Below are 15,673 nucleotides of genomic sequence, written 5' to 3'. Positions count from 1 at the left end.
CTACCATCATGTTAATAAACTGAGGAAGGGAGATTAGGGAATTCACCTAAGGTTAAACAAAGTGCAAGTTCCTACAGCGACTAAGACGGACAAGTATTTTTAGTCTGTAGTGTCTTGCTCAGCCTTTGGGCAAGCAGTCAAAGGTACTAGCAGCAGGGGTCCACAATCGAATCGCAAACTATGGTATTTGTGCCCAACTATTCCAAGCCTGTCTGTATTCATTGCGCATGCGTCAGCTCCCCTGCTCTGCCTTGGACTGGCGGGATAGAGCCTTTGCTCCTTCCGTAGAACTTGAGGGAGAGGAATCAAGCTGTTTCCATGGTGACGGAGCGAAAGCCTCGATGGTCGATTGAGCAGGTCTGCGCGAGGTTCCCAGAGGGCTGCGCGGGGTCGGTTGTTCGGCGCTGTCATGGCGGGTGTGCTGAAGAAGGTGAGACGAATGGAGGTCACTGTTGGAGGAATTTAGATCGTGGACAAAGAGTCAGCCCGATAGCCTTTCTTCCCACGGGGGTGGTGACTATAACTGGTGCGCGCGCGGCGGTGCTTTTTGGGGATTTGTTCTGCCCTTCTTTCAGGGGGTGCCCAGGTTAGTGACTCTGCTCGTAGAAGCAGAAAATAAGTTCCGAATGAGCGGAATTGAGAGACTGTTACCTGACTTTAGACCAGATTAGCCAAGGGAGTGCGGGTTTGCTTAGTAAAGGAAGAGCATGCGCGGAAACCGTAGTAAACTCGAATCGTGTTTTGTTTTTGAACAGACCACTGGCCTCGTGGGATTGGCTGTGTGTGAGAGTCCACACGAGGTAGGTGCCTCTTTCCTTTCTTCATTCCTGGGTCCCTGAGAAAGCCTGGAACCCTGCGACCTTGTTGGTGGCAAAGATAGGGGATGTGGATATTTCAAGCCCTCAATCACAACGCCGAGAGCTCTTGAGAAGGGCAGTAACTACCTCTTGATCCACTGTCACTTTCTTTTTTCTTTCTTTTTTGGGCCATGCCCTCTTTATTAAGCCACTTTTCTTGTTAACTTTTTCCTTGGTATTCTCGTTGCTGCAGTTGTATACACACTTCTGTCAGCTTCCTCCCAGATCTGTATCTCCATTTTTCATCCTTTTCCCCACCACACCAGTTCTGCTTAGGTGCCATAGATTCTGCACTCTTGACTTTGCTTATGGTAGCACACTAGCAGTTACCTCCTTTTCCCTTAATATTCTGAAATGCTTTCATAAAACAAAACAAAACAAACTAAGCTTCATTTAATCCCTCCCTACCTTCAATAATCACTGTCCTTCCCTTTATGAATAACTCAAAAAAAAGTATTTACAGCCTCTAATTTCTTATTCCCCCTTGAATGTACTTCAGTCAGGGTTGGCCAGAACTGTTGTTTTCAAAGTCATGAAAGATGCCCGTGGTCCCAAACCCCGTGATTAGCCCATGTTTCTCAATTTAATTGATCCAACAGTAACATTTTGACAAATTTGATACTCTGCATCAAACACTTTGTTTAGTGGGTGTCACTTCCTAAATCTGCTTCCTCCTCCCCCCCTTGTCTTTTGCCTTCTCCTTTTCTGATTGTTCTTCATCATCCCATTTTTAAAAATTTTTGTAGTTCTTCAAGATTTAAGTGTTTGGATCTTTGTTTAGATTTGATCTCTCTTGGTGAGTGGACCCAGTTTTAATGGTTCTAAATACTACCATACATTCTTAAATTTCCGTATCAACTATTGACCTCTCCCTTTATGAGAGTCGCGTATTTTATTGCTTAATGAACATCTCCACTGTATGTCAGACAGGTAACCCAAACTTAACATGTCCAAAATGAAGTTCCTGATCTTCCTAAAACCTGTTCTTTCCTCAGGCTTGCTCTTGTCAGTGAATGGCAGTTCCATTTTTTTGAACTCAAGTCAAAAACCTTGAAATGATCTTTGATTCCTTTCTTTATTTCACACCCTACATTTGCCACTTCTACCTTCAAAATATACCTAGATTTTGATCACATCTCACCACCTCCTCTGCCATTATCTTTTCTGCGACCATCGTTGCTGCTGGGAACAATTTCATTAACTTCCTGTTTGCCTCTCCCTGTTTGCCACTATTCTTTTTCAGCCAAGAAATGTGAGGTCCTGCCATTTCTTTACTTAAAACCCTTCAGTAGCTTTTCATTTCACACTGAATAAAAGTTAGGGTCCTTGTAATGACTCTAGATCACTCACAGACAGCATTTTACTGATTTTTCTACTAGAGATAGGTTTCATGAAGGCAGGGATTTTTTTTTTTTATTGTTCACTGTATATTATATGGTCAGTAAATAATGTTTATTGGATGAATGCCTTGCACTTATAAATTATGAGTTCATGATGACTTTATACTTAGTATTGTGTAGAACTGAGCTTATAGTTTTCCCCTTCTAAGTATGCTTCTTCTTCATCAGACTGTATTTCTCTTAATGGTATCAGAAACTTTCTACTCCCAAGCTGTGAATTTGGATATCGTAGTGATACTTCTCTTCCCTATACCTTCCTATTTATTTCAGTGATGAATTCTGTTGATTTTTTTTTTCTAACAGCTTTTCAGCGTGACTTTCTTATACCTACTATTACTACCACAATGTAGGCCCTTGTTCTCATTTAGAGAATTGCAACAACTTCATTATTGACTTTTTTCCACATTTCTCCTTCATTCTTTTTAACTTGCTGCCTCCTGAAACCTAGATCTAATCATATGATTTTTCTAAATCTTTTAATTACCCACACAATGAAGCCCAAATGCTTTAACTTAGAATGCAAAATTACTTACAATTTGTCTTATCCTTCTGTCTTATCTCCTCAGAATTTCCTCATATGTCCTGTATTCTGTCCAAGTGCTGTGCAATGAAAATATGAGCCACAAAACATATAAGCTGTTTTAATGTAATTTTAAATTTTCTAAAAATCACTTTCTTAATATAGAAAAAAAGACTTCTAGCTGACAGATCTGACATAACCATTTCAATATATAATCAATATGAAAATATTTTATAGTTTTTTTATACGGAATTATAAAACACATTGTATTTTTATTTAGAGAACACATCGTAGTTTGGATTAGCCCCATTTCAGGTGCTCAATAACCATAGTTGGTGTGCAGCTATGGTATTGGATAGCACAGTTCAGAAAAATAAAACTATCCTGTTTCCTTTTTGTTCCCTGTGTTTTCTGCCATTCAGTCCTATGTATTTGATGTGAAAATTGCTTTTGCCAAAGTCTTCATTTTTCCAAGTCCTACCATTCCTTTAGGTTTATCTCAGAAGTTACCTTTTCTGGTCTCTGCTGAAGTGATTCCTTCTTTCCTTGTGGAATAATAATGCTAACATTTATTTGTGCCTCCTATTATTTTAAGTGATATAATACCCAATGAGGCAGATATTATAGTCCACCTTTTACAGATGAGGAATGAAGGCACTCAAATGGAAATAACTTGTCCTTTGCAACTAAGCACTGGCAGGCAGTGAAGCCAGGCAGTCAGGTTCTAGTTAGCACACACTTAACCATTGCTTATTGCTGGTCTTTCTGTTCTACATTCTTCCCACCCCTACCATGAACATCTTTTTAAATTTTATGGCGTTGACTACCTTATAATATCTTAAACATACTGGAAATGGGATCCATGACCAATCTATCTTTATATCCAAATAGCACACAGTATAATATCATACATGGCAGTATAGTGGAATACATTCTTATTGAAAAAATAATATTCTTTAGGAGAAGTATTTATATACCTGCAGTCATTGAGATACACTTAAAGTGACTGTGTTTCTTGTTTGAATGGACTATTCTGTTTTACACCTATGTTTTGGAATAATGATTAGTGGTATCTTTCACTCATAAGGGTCCTATAGTATTCTTTTTTTCTATATTAATCATTCATGGTGCTAATGTGTATTTTTCTAGGAATAGATATATTTCTATCAGGAAAAATTAAGATATTCTAAAAACCAAATATTTAAATCAGATTATAATTTTATTAAAATGCTATCTTGAAAACTAATATGTGCCTACGTACATGTAAATTGGAGAGGATAAGAATTAGAAATATTTGTAAGTTGAAACTGAAAGCTTAAATTAATGGTTTGTAGACATAGACAGGGAATAATTAATTGGAACCTAAGTCTATTGGCCAGGACTTTCTATTATCTTCTTCTTTGCTAAAAATTAAGAAGAAATGAGGCTAAAAAAACCCCGCACAATTGTGACTATATGTTATCTGACAAGAGCATCCTTAATCTGAAAATCTAAAGTCTAGAATGCTCAAATATGAAACTTTTTGTGTGCTGATGTGATGCCACAGATGAAAAATTCGCACTTGAAATATTGTATAAAATTACTTTCAGGCTATGTGTTTAAGGTATATATGAAATATAAATGAATTTTGTGTCTTAACTTGGGTTCCATCTGTAAGATACTTCATTATGTATATTAAAATATTCCAGAAGGCAAAATGTCCTGATAGTCAAACCACATCTGGTCCCAAAGATAAGGAATAGTCAACCTCTGTAGTAAAATATTCTCTATTATGAAACATCATTTGAAATATGTAAATAATGGCTAAATATGTAGACCTTTTTTAATAAGTAAAACTAATCTTAGAGACCTTCAGAGTTTATTTGTATATATACATATATCTATTGAATTTATATTTGAATGAAACTAGATATTAGTTTCTCTGGATTTCATACAATTAAACTGAAATAAATTTCAAGGACAGGGATATAGCTCAGTGGCTCAGTGGTAAAGGGCTTGCCCAGCATCCACGAAGACCTGGTTTCAGTCCCTAGTAGCACACACAAAAAACAAAAAGAGTTTAATTTCAATTAAATACAAAGAAAAGTACAGAATTCTTAAGTACACAGTACATTTATAATTATATTTATTACATGAACTGCTGTGGGTTAGGATCTGCCAAGACAACAACTTACCATTATTGGCTGACTGTACTCAGTGTGCTTCAGTATATGCTGGGTAGTGAATCCCTTCTATTCTTTTTCTGTTGAACTTTTGGTGAAAATTGAATTCACTTGGTGCTAACACAATTGTAATCACAAAGAAACACTGAATATTATAATTATTCAGTTAAATTTTATTATACTAAAGATCTAATGCATATGTGTGTGTGTGTGTGTGTGTGTGTAATTTCTATACAAGTTCAACTAAGAAAAACAGAAAAAAAATTTATAGTGCCTAGGACCTCAGTTAGAGAAATATTGATCTGCTAAATGATTTGATTTCCAAGAAAGGTCATCAGCTTTAAGTTAGTTTTATTTCTGCTCATTATTATACCTGGACTCATGTACAACTTTTATTGCGCATACAAGACATAGAAAGAGTTTCCACATTTATATTCAGTTTTCCAGAGTTGTAAAGGGTAGAGATAGGGTACAGACAGAAAAAATTACAGTGAAGAAAAATTAAATTTTCTTTTAAAAAAAACATAAGATGTGAATCCTTTTAAATTTTTCTGTGAAATTCTTGTTTAAATGTTCTTTCTAATCTTTGGTGATATTTTAACCTATAGAAATTTGTATGGCTTGTCTTTTCAGAGGCTCAGAATATTGTACACAAAGATTCTTGATGTTCTTGAGCAAATCCCTAAAAATGCAGCGTATAGAAAATATACAGAGCAGATTACAAATGAGAAACTGGGAATGGTTAAAGCGGTAAGTAGCTAACTCATTTTTGTTCTTTTGGATTTATGTAGCCTATGTTACATTTAACCAAAAAATTCATTTGCTTCTTTTGCACTTCCTGTACAATTGCTCTCTTATTTGTATTCTCCTTCCTTCAGTGCTTTTTTTCCATCTTTTCTCCTTTTCATTTAGCAAACTCTTGTTTAATAAGTGCTTTCTAAATGCAAAACACTGTTAATTACTAGAATGCAAGAATCAGATCAAGTCCTTCTCTGAAGTAACATTGTAGCTGTACCTTTTACTTTTCTTCTCTGTATAGTTTAATTCTTTATTGATATTTTGCATTTAATCGGTAGATACTGGGCAGGAACTTTGTTGTCACTTTGATATTGGGCTTCTGGTCTCCAGAACTCTAAGAGAATAAATTTCTGTTCTTTAAGCCATCTAGTCTATGTATTTTGTTATGGCAGCCAAGCAAACTAATACAAGCATTTTACAACTTAAATATCAAAGGCACGGGGCTGGGGATGTGGCTTAAGCGGTAGCACGCTTGCCTGGCATGCGTGCAGCCTGGGTTCGATCCTCAGCACCACTTACAAACAAAGATGTTGTGTACGCTGAAAACTAACTAACTAACTAAATAAATATTAAATCTCTCTCTCTCTCTCTCTTTCTGAAAAAAAAAATTAAAAAAAAATCAAAGGCACTAGACAAGAACACAGTAAACTACTGCTGTTTTTTTTTTTTTTTTCATACCAAACTGTAGTATTGCCTTGTTAAATTTTCATACAAATAATTTCATCAATTATTTCATGAGCTTTATGTTATTATCAAAAGTAGTGGTCATAAATTCCGGAAGTATTTTATATACATTCAAAAGTGATCTTAATTTATATTTATTATTCTTATTAGATCACCAATCTTTATATTTGAAAAGAACTCCTGTCTTTTCCTTTGATATACAGCAGGATAATGCAACTTAATTTGGAATTTTTGTTCTTACCTTGGCAATTGTGGAAGTAATTTTATAGATTGAAGTCTCTAATACGGAAGTTCATTTTTTTTTTTTTTTTCATTTTGTTTTCATGTTTTCCTTGAGTGAGGAAATTTTTTTCCCTATCATGGAATAAGAAATTTCCCTTTTTCTTTTCATGAGGTGAACCTACTCAATTCCATCTTTGATTTCTTTTTTCTGTCTTTCTTCTCAATAATCTTGTTCTCCTTTGTTTATTCTGTATGTTCCCTTTTTTAGACTCTCCCATTTTATTATCATATTTAATAACCTCAAGATAATAGTAGTGTTGTTTTTCAATATGTAAATCTTACGTTAACTTCCTGCTTAAAATATTAGTATTTTACTGTTCAGTGTTTCTCAGAGACTGAGTTTAAGGATTTATGCTGAGGTGGTTATGTGAAGCTAACCTTTATCTGCATAATTTTTACACAGACCCATGTTTGGGAATCAGGATCTTAACAGAATAAAGTTTTTAGCATGGTATATACAGTCCTCTGAGATCTGGCTCTTAGTTTTCTTCTCAATCCTATTCTGTCATTTCCTCTTACACCCTATACTTCAGCAACATCAAGCTGCTGGCAATTTTGTGAATTCCATGCAATTTTATTTTTATATTATTTGTATTTTCTCTCTTCCTGGAAGGCCCCTAACCTTGTCTAGCTGGAAGTTTGCTATGGTTTGAATATTCCTCTCTAAAATTTTGGTGTTGAAATTTAATGGCCAGCATGGTACTATTAAACAGTGATTGGTCCGTGAGTACTTCTCCCTTATGAATGAGATTAAGGCTTTTATAAATAAAGAGACTTTGTACAATTTAGGCTTTCTCTTGCCCTTTGCATCCACCACTTAAGAACATAGTGTTTCTTCCCTTTCTGAGGCTGTAGCCCTCACTGGACACCTAAACTTACCAATGTCTTAATCTTGGACTTTCCGCTTTCCAGAACTGTGAGAAAATTTAGTTTATAATCTATATGGTCTCAGGTGTTTTGTTGTACCAGCACAAATAGATTAAGATAGTTCTTGAAACTCAGTTTTCAAGTATTCACTTCCTTTGTGACACTTTTTCTTACCTCCCTGAGTTTGACAACTTCCTTACATCTCTTATTGTACCTATCACATTATATTTATGCCTGTCTCATCTACTAGTCATAAGCTACTTGTGAATGATATTGAATTAATCTTTATACCCTAAGATCTAGCATAGTACCTGACACATGAGCCCTTAGAAGTATTTGTTTATTCAAATGAGTAAATACAAATAGATTTTGATAATCCCAAGCATTTCATAATAGTTATATCTTTGATTTTACAGAAAATTTTACCAGTTTTTGGTAGAATTATCACATTTTTTAACCATTCACATAGTCATCCATGAATATTGTTATGATGATCAAATCTCTGTTTTCCAAGCCTAAGATGGAAATGAAAATTTTTTTTATATTATTACTTGGGAAAGATAGTAATAGCATATTGGTGAAAAACATTGGTTTGTATCTTGTCCAAGATTTTCATCAGCTCTGATTTGCTGAGTAACATGGTCTACTTTTTATTTTTTCTGTCTCAACTTCTTCATCTATAACTTGGGTATAATAACCTACCTTAAACACTTGTTGTTAGGATGAAATAGGTAATGTATGTAAAAAGCTTAATCTGGTCTCAAGGACAGAGTGAGTACTCAATATATATCTTATTAAGCTTAATGCATTGGTAAATAAAAATCACATTATTGATTTACCATCAGTGAAACAAATTTATAAACTGTTTTTCAAAACAGTTTATAACAGGTCTTTCCCGAGTAGAAAATTTTGTTGAACATTCCTTGGCTTCTTTGCCTTTTACCCCCTTCTGGTTCTTTTATAACTGTGATCTGTTTTCTTGTTTTGCTTTTGAGTTTTGGCCTCATTACTGAGTTAACTTGGTATTAAATTGTCTTTCTGAAACATGCTCATGTTATTTCTTTTTCCTCCCTTTTCAACTATTTTTAAAGTTATTATCTATTTAACCAAGAAATATTTATTGAATGACTGTTTATGCCATGAATAGTTCTAGGCATGGACACTAGTTCCTAGATGACAGTAAAAACAACAGATAAAAATCCTTGCCCTTAGAAATTACACATTAATGATGGGAAGCCCCAAAATAAAATAGTAAAAATGTAAATAAATGAAGTATAGAGTATACTAGAAGGTAGAAAATATAGTGAAGAAAATAAAGCAAGGAATAATGATTTGTGCCATGTTAGGGATGGGAGATCTTATCTGTAAACTGTATTAGTATCTTGTGGCTGCTGTGTAACAAATTAACACAGATTTTATGGCTCTAAGATAATAGAAATTTACTGTTTTATTTCTACAGGCTTAATAATCTGAAATTGGTATCAGGAGCCCACATCAAATTGTTAGGGCTATGTTCTCTCTTGTGTCTCTGGGGTAGACTTTGTTCCTTGTCTCTGCCAGCTTCTGGTGAGTTTAGATTGCTTGGCTGTGGCTGCATCACTCTGATTTCTGACAACATAGTAGATTACCATCTCTTTCTTTCTGTCTCAGTGTAATTTCCCTTTACTTTTTTTTTTTTATCAGGACAGTCCAGGAAAGTCCCCCCATCTTAAGGTTTTAATGAAACCCACAAAGCCTTTGCCACAGAAGATCATAAGATAATATTCACAAGCTCTAGGGATTAATAAATACTTAAACATTTTGTGGGGCATTATTCAGCCTACTGCAATGTGAGTTATCAGTAGTCCTTATTAAGAAGGTGATATTTGAGCAAAGATTTGGAGAGGGTGAAGGAATAATCCATGCAGAATTCTAGGCCATTCAGATTCTCTGAAGCAGGAACATATGAATTCCTATAATTAAAATAAATAAATAAATAAATAGAATCCTTGTTTTTCTCTTTTTAAAAATACTATTATAGAACATAAAACCACCTGATAATGATGAAGGCTTTCTTACATATGTGGTATATGGCATGGTTCCTGACTGACTCTCAAAAAGTTTAGTATACTAGAAAATAAATAATTGACATTAAATGTTCTAGATACTATATTTATTAGAATTTTTTCTTTCCAGTACTGAGGATCAGACCCAGGGCTTCACCCATGCCAGGCAAGCATTCTACCACTGAGCCACATCCCCAGCCCAGCAGTTCTTTTTAAAAATCATTTTATTAAAGTATAATGTATATAAAAATATACAGAAATTATAGTGAATTTTCATGAAGTGATCATACTCAAGTGAATACCAGACTAAAGGATATTTCTAGAACTCTAAACCCCTTGTTTCTTTAAAGTTACTATCCTGCTAACAGTAACTATTATTCTTATCTTTAACATGATAGATGATTCATTTACCTTTTTTTGAACTTTGTATAAATGGAATAATTATTATGTACTCTTTTGTGTCTGATTTCTTTCCATGTAATATTATGTGTGAGAGAATCATCTATTTTTGTGTATAGTTTGTTTTTTCATTTTCATCAGCAAATAGTATTCTATTATATTCAAATATCATAATTTTTTGATCTTTTTTATCATAGATTTGATTTATTTCTAGTTTGGGAGCTACAAATTGTACTGCTGTGTTCTGGAATATGTTATTTGTTTTATATATACCCAGCAGAGGAATTTCTGGGGTCATACAATAGCATTTTTTTTTTAATACCTTTATTTAATTTATTTATTTTTATGTGGTGCTAAGGATCAATTGCTCTACCACTGAGCCACAACCCTAGCCCCAGCATTTTTAAATATTTGTTTATTTATTTTTTAGTACCTGGGATTAAAGCCAGGGGCACTTAACCATTGACATCTCCAGCCAATTTTAATTTTGAGATAGGGTCTCACTAAGTTGCTTAGGGCCTCTCTAATTTGCTGGGGCTGGCTTTGAGCTTGATTGAGATCCTCTTGCTTCAGCCTCCTGAGTCACTTGATTACAGGCATGGGCCACTGTGCCTGGCTTATTTTCAATGTTAATATTCTCAGATGAAATACAGAAAACATTAAGAAAAGCAAAGTGATATTTTAAAATCTATTTTAGAAAGAATGAATTAGGCATCATATGCCTTACCTTTAATAAGCATATCAACAAATAATACTTTTTAACATTAAGACAAAAAAACAATGTAGCAGCGGAGAGAGTAAATGATTTTTACCAATTATTTGGTAAAAGTTTAGTGAGGGCATGTTGATAGGAAAATTATGTTTGTTGTAAGTGCTTTTTATATATGGGTTTTAAAATATAGGGTCTTAAAACATTCAGATATTGTGTTTCAGTAGCTAATATTTTTTTTTTCCCTGAAATGACAGGAATCAGATGTTAAAAAATTAGAAGAGCAACTTCAGCATGGCCAAATAGAAGAGGTGATTCTTCAGGTAAAGAAAAAGTTGAACATTTAAATGTTTGATTTCAAATGTTCATTTTATATAGACACACAAAACTGATAAAAGAAAGCTAAATTTCTTTGCTTTATATATTTATCAAATATAAGACTATATTTAGAAAATGTGCTACTTCTGACATGTGAATGTCACTTAAGTCTTTTATTATTATTTCTAACTTGAATTTTTGAGGCTTCATTTGGAAGATTGGAGTTTGATATTCTTTCAGTTTAGTTAACTGAAAGGTTAGTAACAGTGTGAATACAGTTTTATATTTAAAGAGCTTGGTATACTTTTAACATGGAGAAAAAAAAATGTCTGGAATCATAAAATCAAAATATACTTGTTTTTTGGTTATTGGAGTATTTGACCAAGTTAAAAGCAGCTTTTAATTGCACAGTATATTGAAAGTTTGATTATACATTGTTATCTGCATACTAATCCTGACAAATAATGATACTGAATAATAAAATACAAGCATGATTATGAAAAATTATCATTAACAGCATTACATCTAGAATATTTAAATTTTAAATTATTCTATTTGGAAATATTTTATCCTATCCTCATTGTGGCCATTACTTATACAAGAAAAAAAATACTCAGTTTAATTTTGTTTAACTAGAATTTGCATTCTTTCCCCTTATTCATAGATGGGTAACAGAAATGGGCAAGAGAAGAAAACACTAGAAAAATACTGCTCTGAGCATTTGATATTTTTAAAAATCATCTATAATATTTTTGTTGGTAAAAATATAATATTTTTTGCATTAGAGCATAGTGAATTTAACGTATCGTCTTAAAAATGGCTTAAAGAAGTCATGATAATACTATGGCTTAAATTTAAATGGATTATGTTAAAATGGACTTAAATTGGCCCAAGCTACATTCTAAAATTAGTTGTCACAAGTAACTTCTTTTCATTAGAACAATTTCTTCTTGTATCTTTTAATAATTTAGAGAGCTGAATATATGGCAGTATGACCTTTTCTTCAGTGAAATATGGCTGACTGCCTAGAAGATAATTGTGCTTAACAACTTTTTTGGTAGAATTTGTTTTTTATAAAAGTATTTTAGTATCATTACAGAAATTTTTTAAAAATAGAGGAAAATCTTTTCCTATTATGAATAACACTGTGACTATGATGGTTGTACAAACAGCTTTTTCTATTTTTTGTTATTAGGATCAGTACCTTTAGGTAAAATTACTAGTGAAAATCTCTTACATAATAATTAGTTAAATTTTTGGACCATAATACCAAATTATTTTCTGATAGGAATAATCTCTAGTGCCACAACAGTATTTCAAAATACTGGCTTTAATACATCTATGCTGATAAGAATGCAAGTTTAATTTAATTAGAGAAAATGATGCCTCATTTTTATTTGACTTTTTGTTTTAAATAGTCCATTTCCCCCCATTTACTAGTAAGGTTAAATTTTTGGAATACGTTCTTATCTTTCATTTATTATAAATTATATTCATTAATATTTTTACCATGCTATTTGATCTTAATTTTTTTAAATATTAAGATTTGAGTTTTTTTTTTTTTTAATAATAAAAGACATTAACCTAAACTTTTGCCATATTGTCTGCACATCTTTTAGTTATTTCAAGGCCTGTTTTCTTGGCCCTTTTATTCACTTGTCAGGTTGATTGTGATAGTAGATAAAGTGCTAAGGGAACTCTGCAAACCTCTTGACTATTGTCCTCTTCCTGCTTCTATGTTCTGTTTCACTTTCATCAGATTGAGTTTAGTTGATACGTTATTTGATCATACAGTTATAGTCTTAAGGAATTTTCAGTAGTCTTAAGGAATTTTCAGTATTTTTGAGTCATCTTTGCACTTCTTCACATTTTATGGCAATATTAAAATATAAATTAATTTAATGTTTCTTTAACCTGATATGTTGAAAATATTATTTAAGTGTAACCATTGTAAAAGAGATATTTTGTATATTTTTTAATATTAAGTTTTCAAAATCTAGCGTGTAGAAATAATTCATAAGTTTAAAATTGCATGATGTTCCGAGTAGCTTAATGAAATCTCACACTATCCCATTCTGTAATGCCAGGGATATGAGTCATCCTGTTGTTCATTGTATCTATGCTGTATGTACTACCTGACCATTAGTTACGTAGTAGAACCACTAAATAGAATAAGTGTCGTGCATTTTATGGTGAAATAAATCATGAGATATTAATATGAAAGTAGTAGCTCTTATAGTTACATTTTAGTTACTATTTTAAGTACCTGTTGAACAGTCAATCAAATTATGTTTTTTAAAAATTTTTATGACAGGCTGAAAATGAACTAAGTCTGGCAAGAAAAATGCTGCAGTGGAAACCATGGGAGCCATTAATAGAAGAACCTCCTGCCAACCAGTGGAAATGGCCAATATAATCATTACATGTATTCTGTGGGCTGATGGGAAACTGATTTAATTAAGTGTTCTGTTATTTTTAAAATGTTTCCATGTATTGACATAATCAAGAAAACTGACACAGGACACATTGAAGAGACTAGTGTTTATGGTAATAGGGTCGTATGAATCAGTTTTTGATAAGCAGAGTATTTGTGCAGATTATTTAAAAGATGGAATTTCTTTAAACAGGAAGTTTGAGGGAAGATTTGAAAGTTAATTAGAAAAATTCCTATAGATCTTTATTTCAGAGGTCAAAATCAAAAGTTTCAGTATCTTTAGTATGTTACTTAATTTCATTTCATTATCCTGATAAAAAGAAAAAGCACTTTATTATTACTGTCTAAACAAATTTACTGGTCACCATTTGAGATGAAGTAGTAAGCATGAAAATGTTTAGTTGTGAGAATAATGGCAAAAATAGTTCGTGATAAAATTTTAAATTGTTGACCTCCTTGGCTGTGATCTTATGTATAAAGGAAAACTTAAATATATGATTCTGTAATGACTATCAAATCCATTATAAATGTCATTTTATTTTAGGCTGCGTTTGGATTATTTACTCTATTTTCATTATTTCCATTTTATCTTCATTTTGTCACATTTTGTTGTTACTTTATTAGCCTTGAAAACCATCTGATTAGAACTCATTGTACAATTGAAGAATTGATTTTTGGTACTTGAAAAGTTTCTTATTTTTACATAGGTTGTTGGATAAGCTTTTCCTTTTGTTTCATTTAAGGAAGTTATCTGGCCCTTAGCCTTTAGTTTTATTGATCAACCCAACTACACCAGGATGGATGTAGAATTTCTTTTAAAAATGGTAGTAGGAGTTCCTGAAGTTTACCTGGCACACATGAGTATATTCAAAATATCTTAGTCATACGGGTATAATTTCAAAGTGGAATCACTAAGTAGTTTTCACTGTTTGTAGTATGCATGCCAGGTAGGTATCAAACAGAAGACAAATGCTGTTCAAGGAAAGAAGTTGGCAAGCTCAAGTTTGACAAAAATCAAATTACTTTGCATCTGTCTTCGCTTTTTCTTCCTCGCTCCCCATTATTTCCAAATACCCAGTTAAATTTATTTTTTTTCTTCATAGATAAATCATAAATACTTCCCTCTCTGTGTGTGGGCATTTATGTGTGTGCTCTCTCTTCCGGCTAAACTGAATTATTCAAAATGAGGAAAAAAAATTGTATTTTTTCTTTAGGAAAAAGAAAAAATATATTTCTCCCTTATAAAGCTATAACCTAATACTAAATTAATATTAAGTAGGTAAGTTGGGTTACTTCTTAGCCATCAGATTACAAGGGAGCTTCTTGTGGAGGGCAAGCAGAAGTATTAAGGGAGAGTCAAGCCCAGGGTTCTCATTCCTGTGGTTCTAGCACCATTGTGAGTTCAGTGGCTAAGGTGAGGAAGGTTGTTAGTCCCTCAGATTATTTAACTTCCTTTTTCAGTTCAACATTTACTTAAATATGTAGTATATTTGCTAAGGTCAAAATATGTAACCCTAAAGCATGTGTGCATGGATGCTTTCAAGCTAATTTTCTAACCAAATTTTTTAGGATACTTTGGGGACATTAAAAAAATTGTTTTGCTGTGTCTTTACTTTCAGTCCCATTTCTCCCATGATTTTTGAGTATCTTTTATATTTCACCAGCAGTGCTTCTGTAGCTTTGTTATTTAAAGGAGACTTTATTCGTGTTTGCAATAGAATTGCCAGTTTTAGAATAACGTACTTGTAGAATAATAGCTAGTATATAAACCTAATAGTTAATGATTTCTGAGACAAATATGAATGTCAGGTACTGTGCTAAGTACTTTCATTCATTAAATCTACATCACAACTTGGTAAGAGGAAGATACTGTGAACTATCTCTGTTCTCATAAGGAAATGGAATCCATCATGAATAGTGCTGCCCTATTCTGTGTAATGTGGGGTGCTGGAGGAACTGAGACAAAGAAATGATTTAATAATATATTCAAGGTCATATAGACATGGAGTTAAATTTTGAACCTAGACAGTCTGGTTCTAGAATTCATGCTCCTAACTTTATATTATGTTGTTCTTTACTAATATGCTTGGGATGCTGTCATTTCTGCCTATACCATATCAGCTGAATCCAACAAACCTAGATCTTGCTCCCTTGAATTTTTCTGTCAAAGTAATTGTAAAGAATAATATGAACAGAAG

General features: G+C 32.9%; 1 protein-coding gene across 1 annotated transcript; it reads left to right on the top strand.

Annotated features, from left to right (window-relative positions):
- Positions 1 to 317: 317 nt before the first annotated feature.
- Positions 318 to 14,018, top strand: Ndufa5 (NADH:ubiquinone oxidoreductase subunit A5). The gene is made up of 5 exons (XM_015488287.2): positions 318 to 430; positions 756 to 800; positions 5,573 to 5,689; positions 10,981 to 11,046; positions 13,356 to 14,018. The coding sequence occupies exons 1-5, from the start codon at positions 410 to 412 to the stop codon at positions 13,455 to 13,457; spliced, it is 351 nt and encodes a 116-aa protein (XP_015343773.1). The 5' UTR covers positions 318 to 409; the 3' UTR covers positions 13,458 to 14,018.
- Positions 14,019 to 15,673: the final 1,655 nt, after the last annotated feature.

Source organism: Marmota marmota, unplaced genomic scaffold (assembly GCF_001458135.2).
Source record: "Marmota marmota marmota unplaced genomic scaffold, marMar, whole genome shotgun sequence".
Classification (NCBI taxonomy): domain Eukaryota; kingdom Metazoa; phylum Chordata; class Mammalia; order Rodentia; family Sciuridae; genus Marmota; species Marmota marmota.
This window is presented reverse-complemented; position numbering and strand designations above follow the sequence as displayed.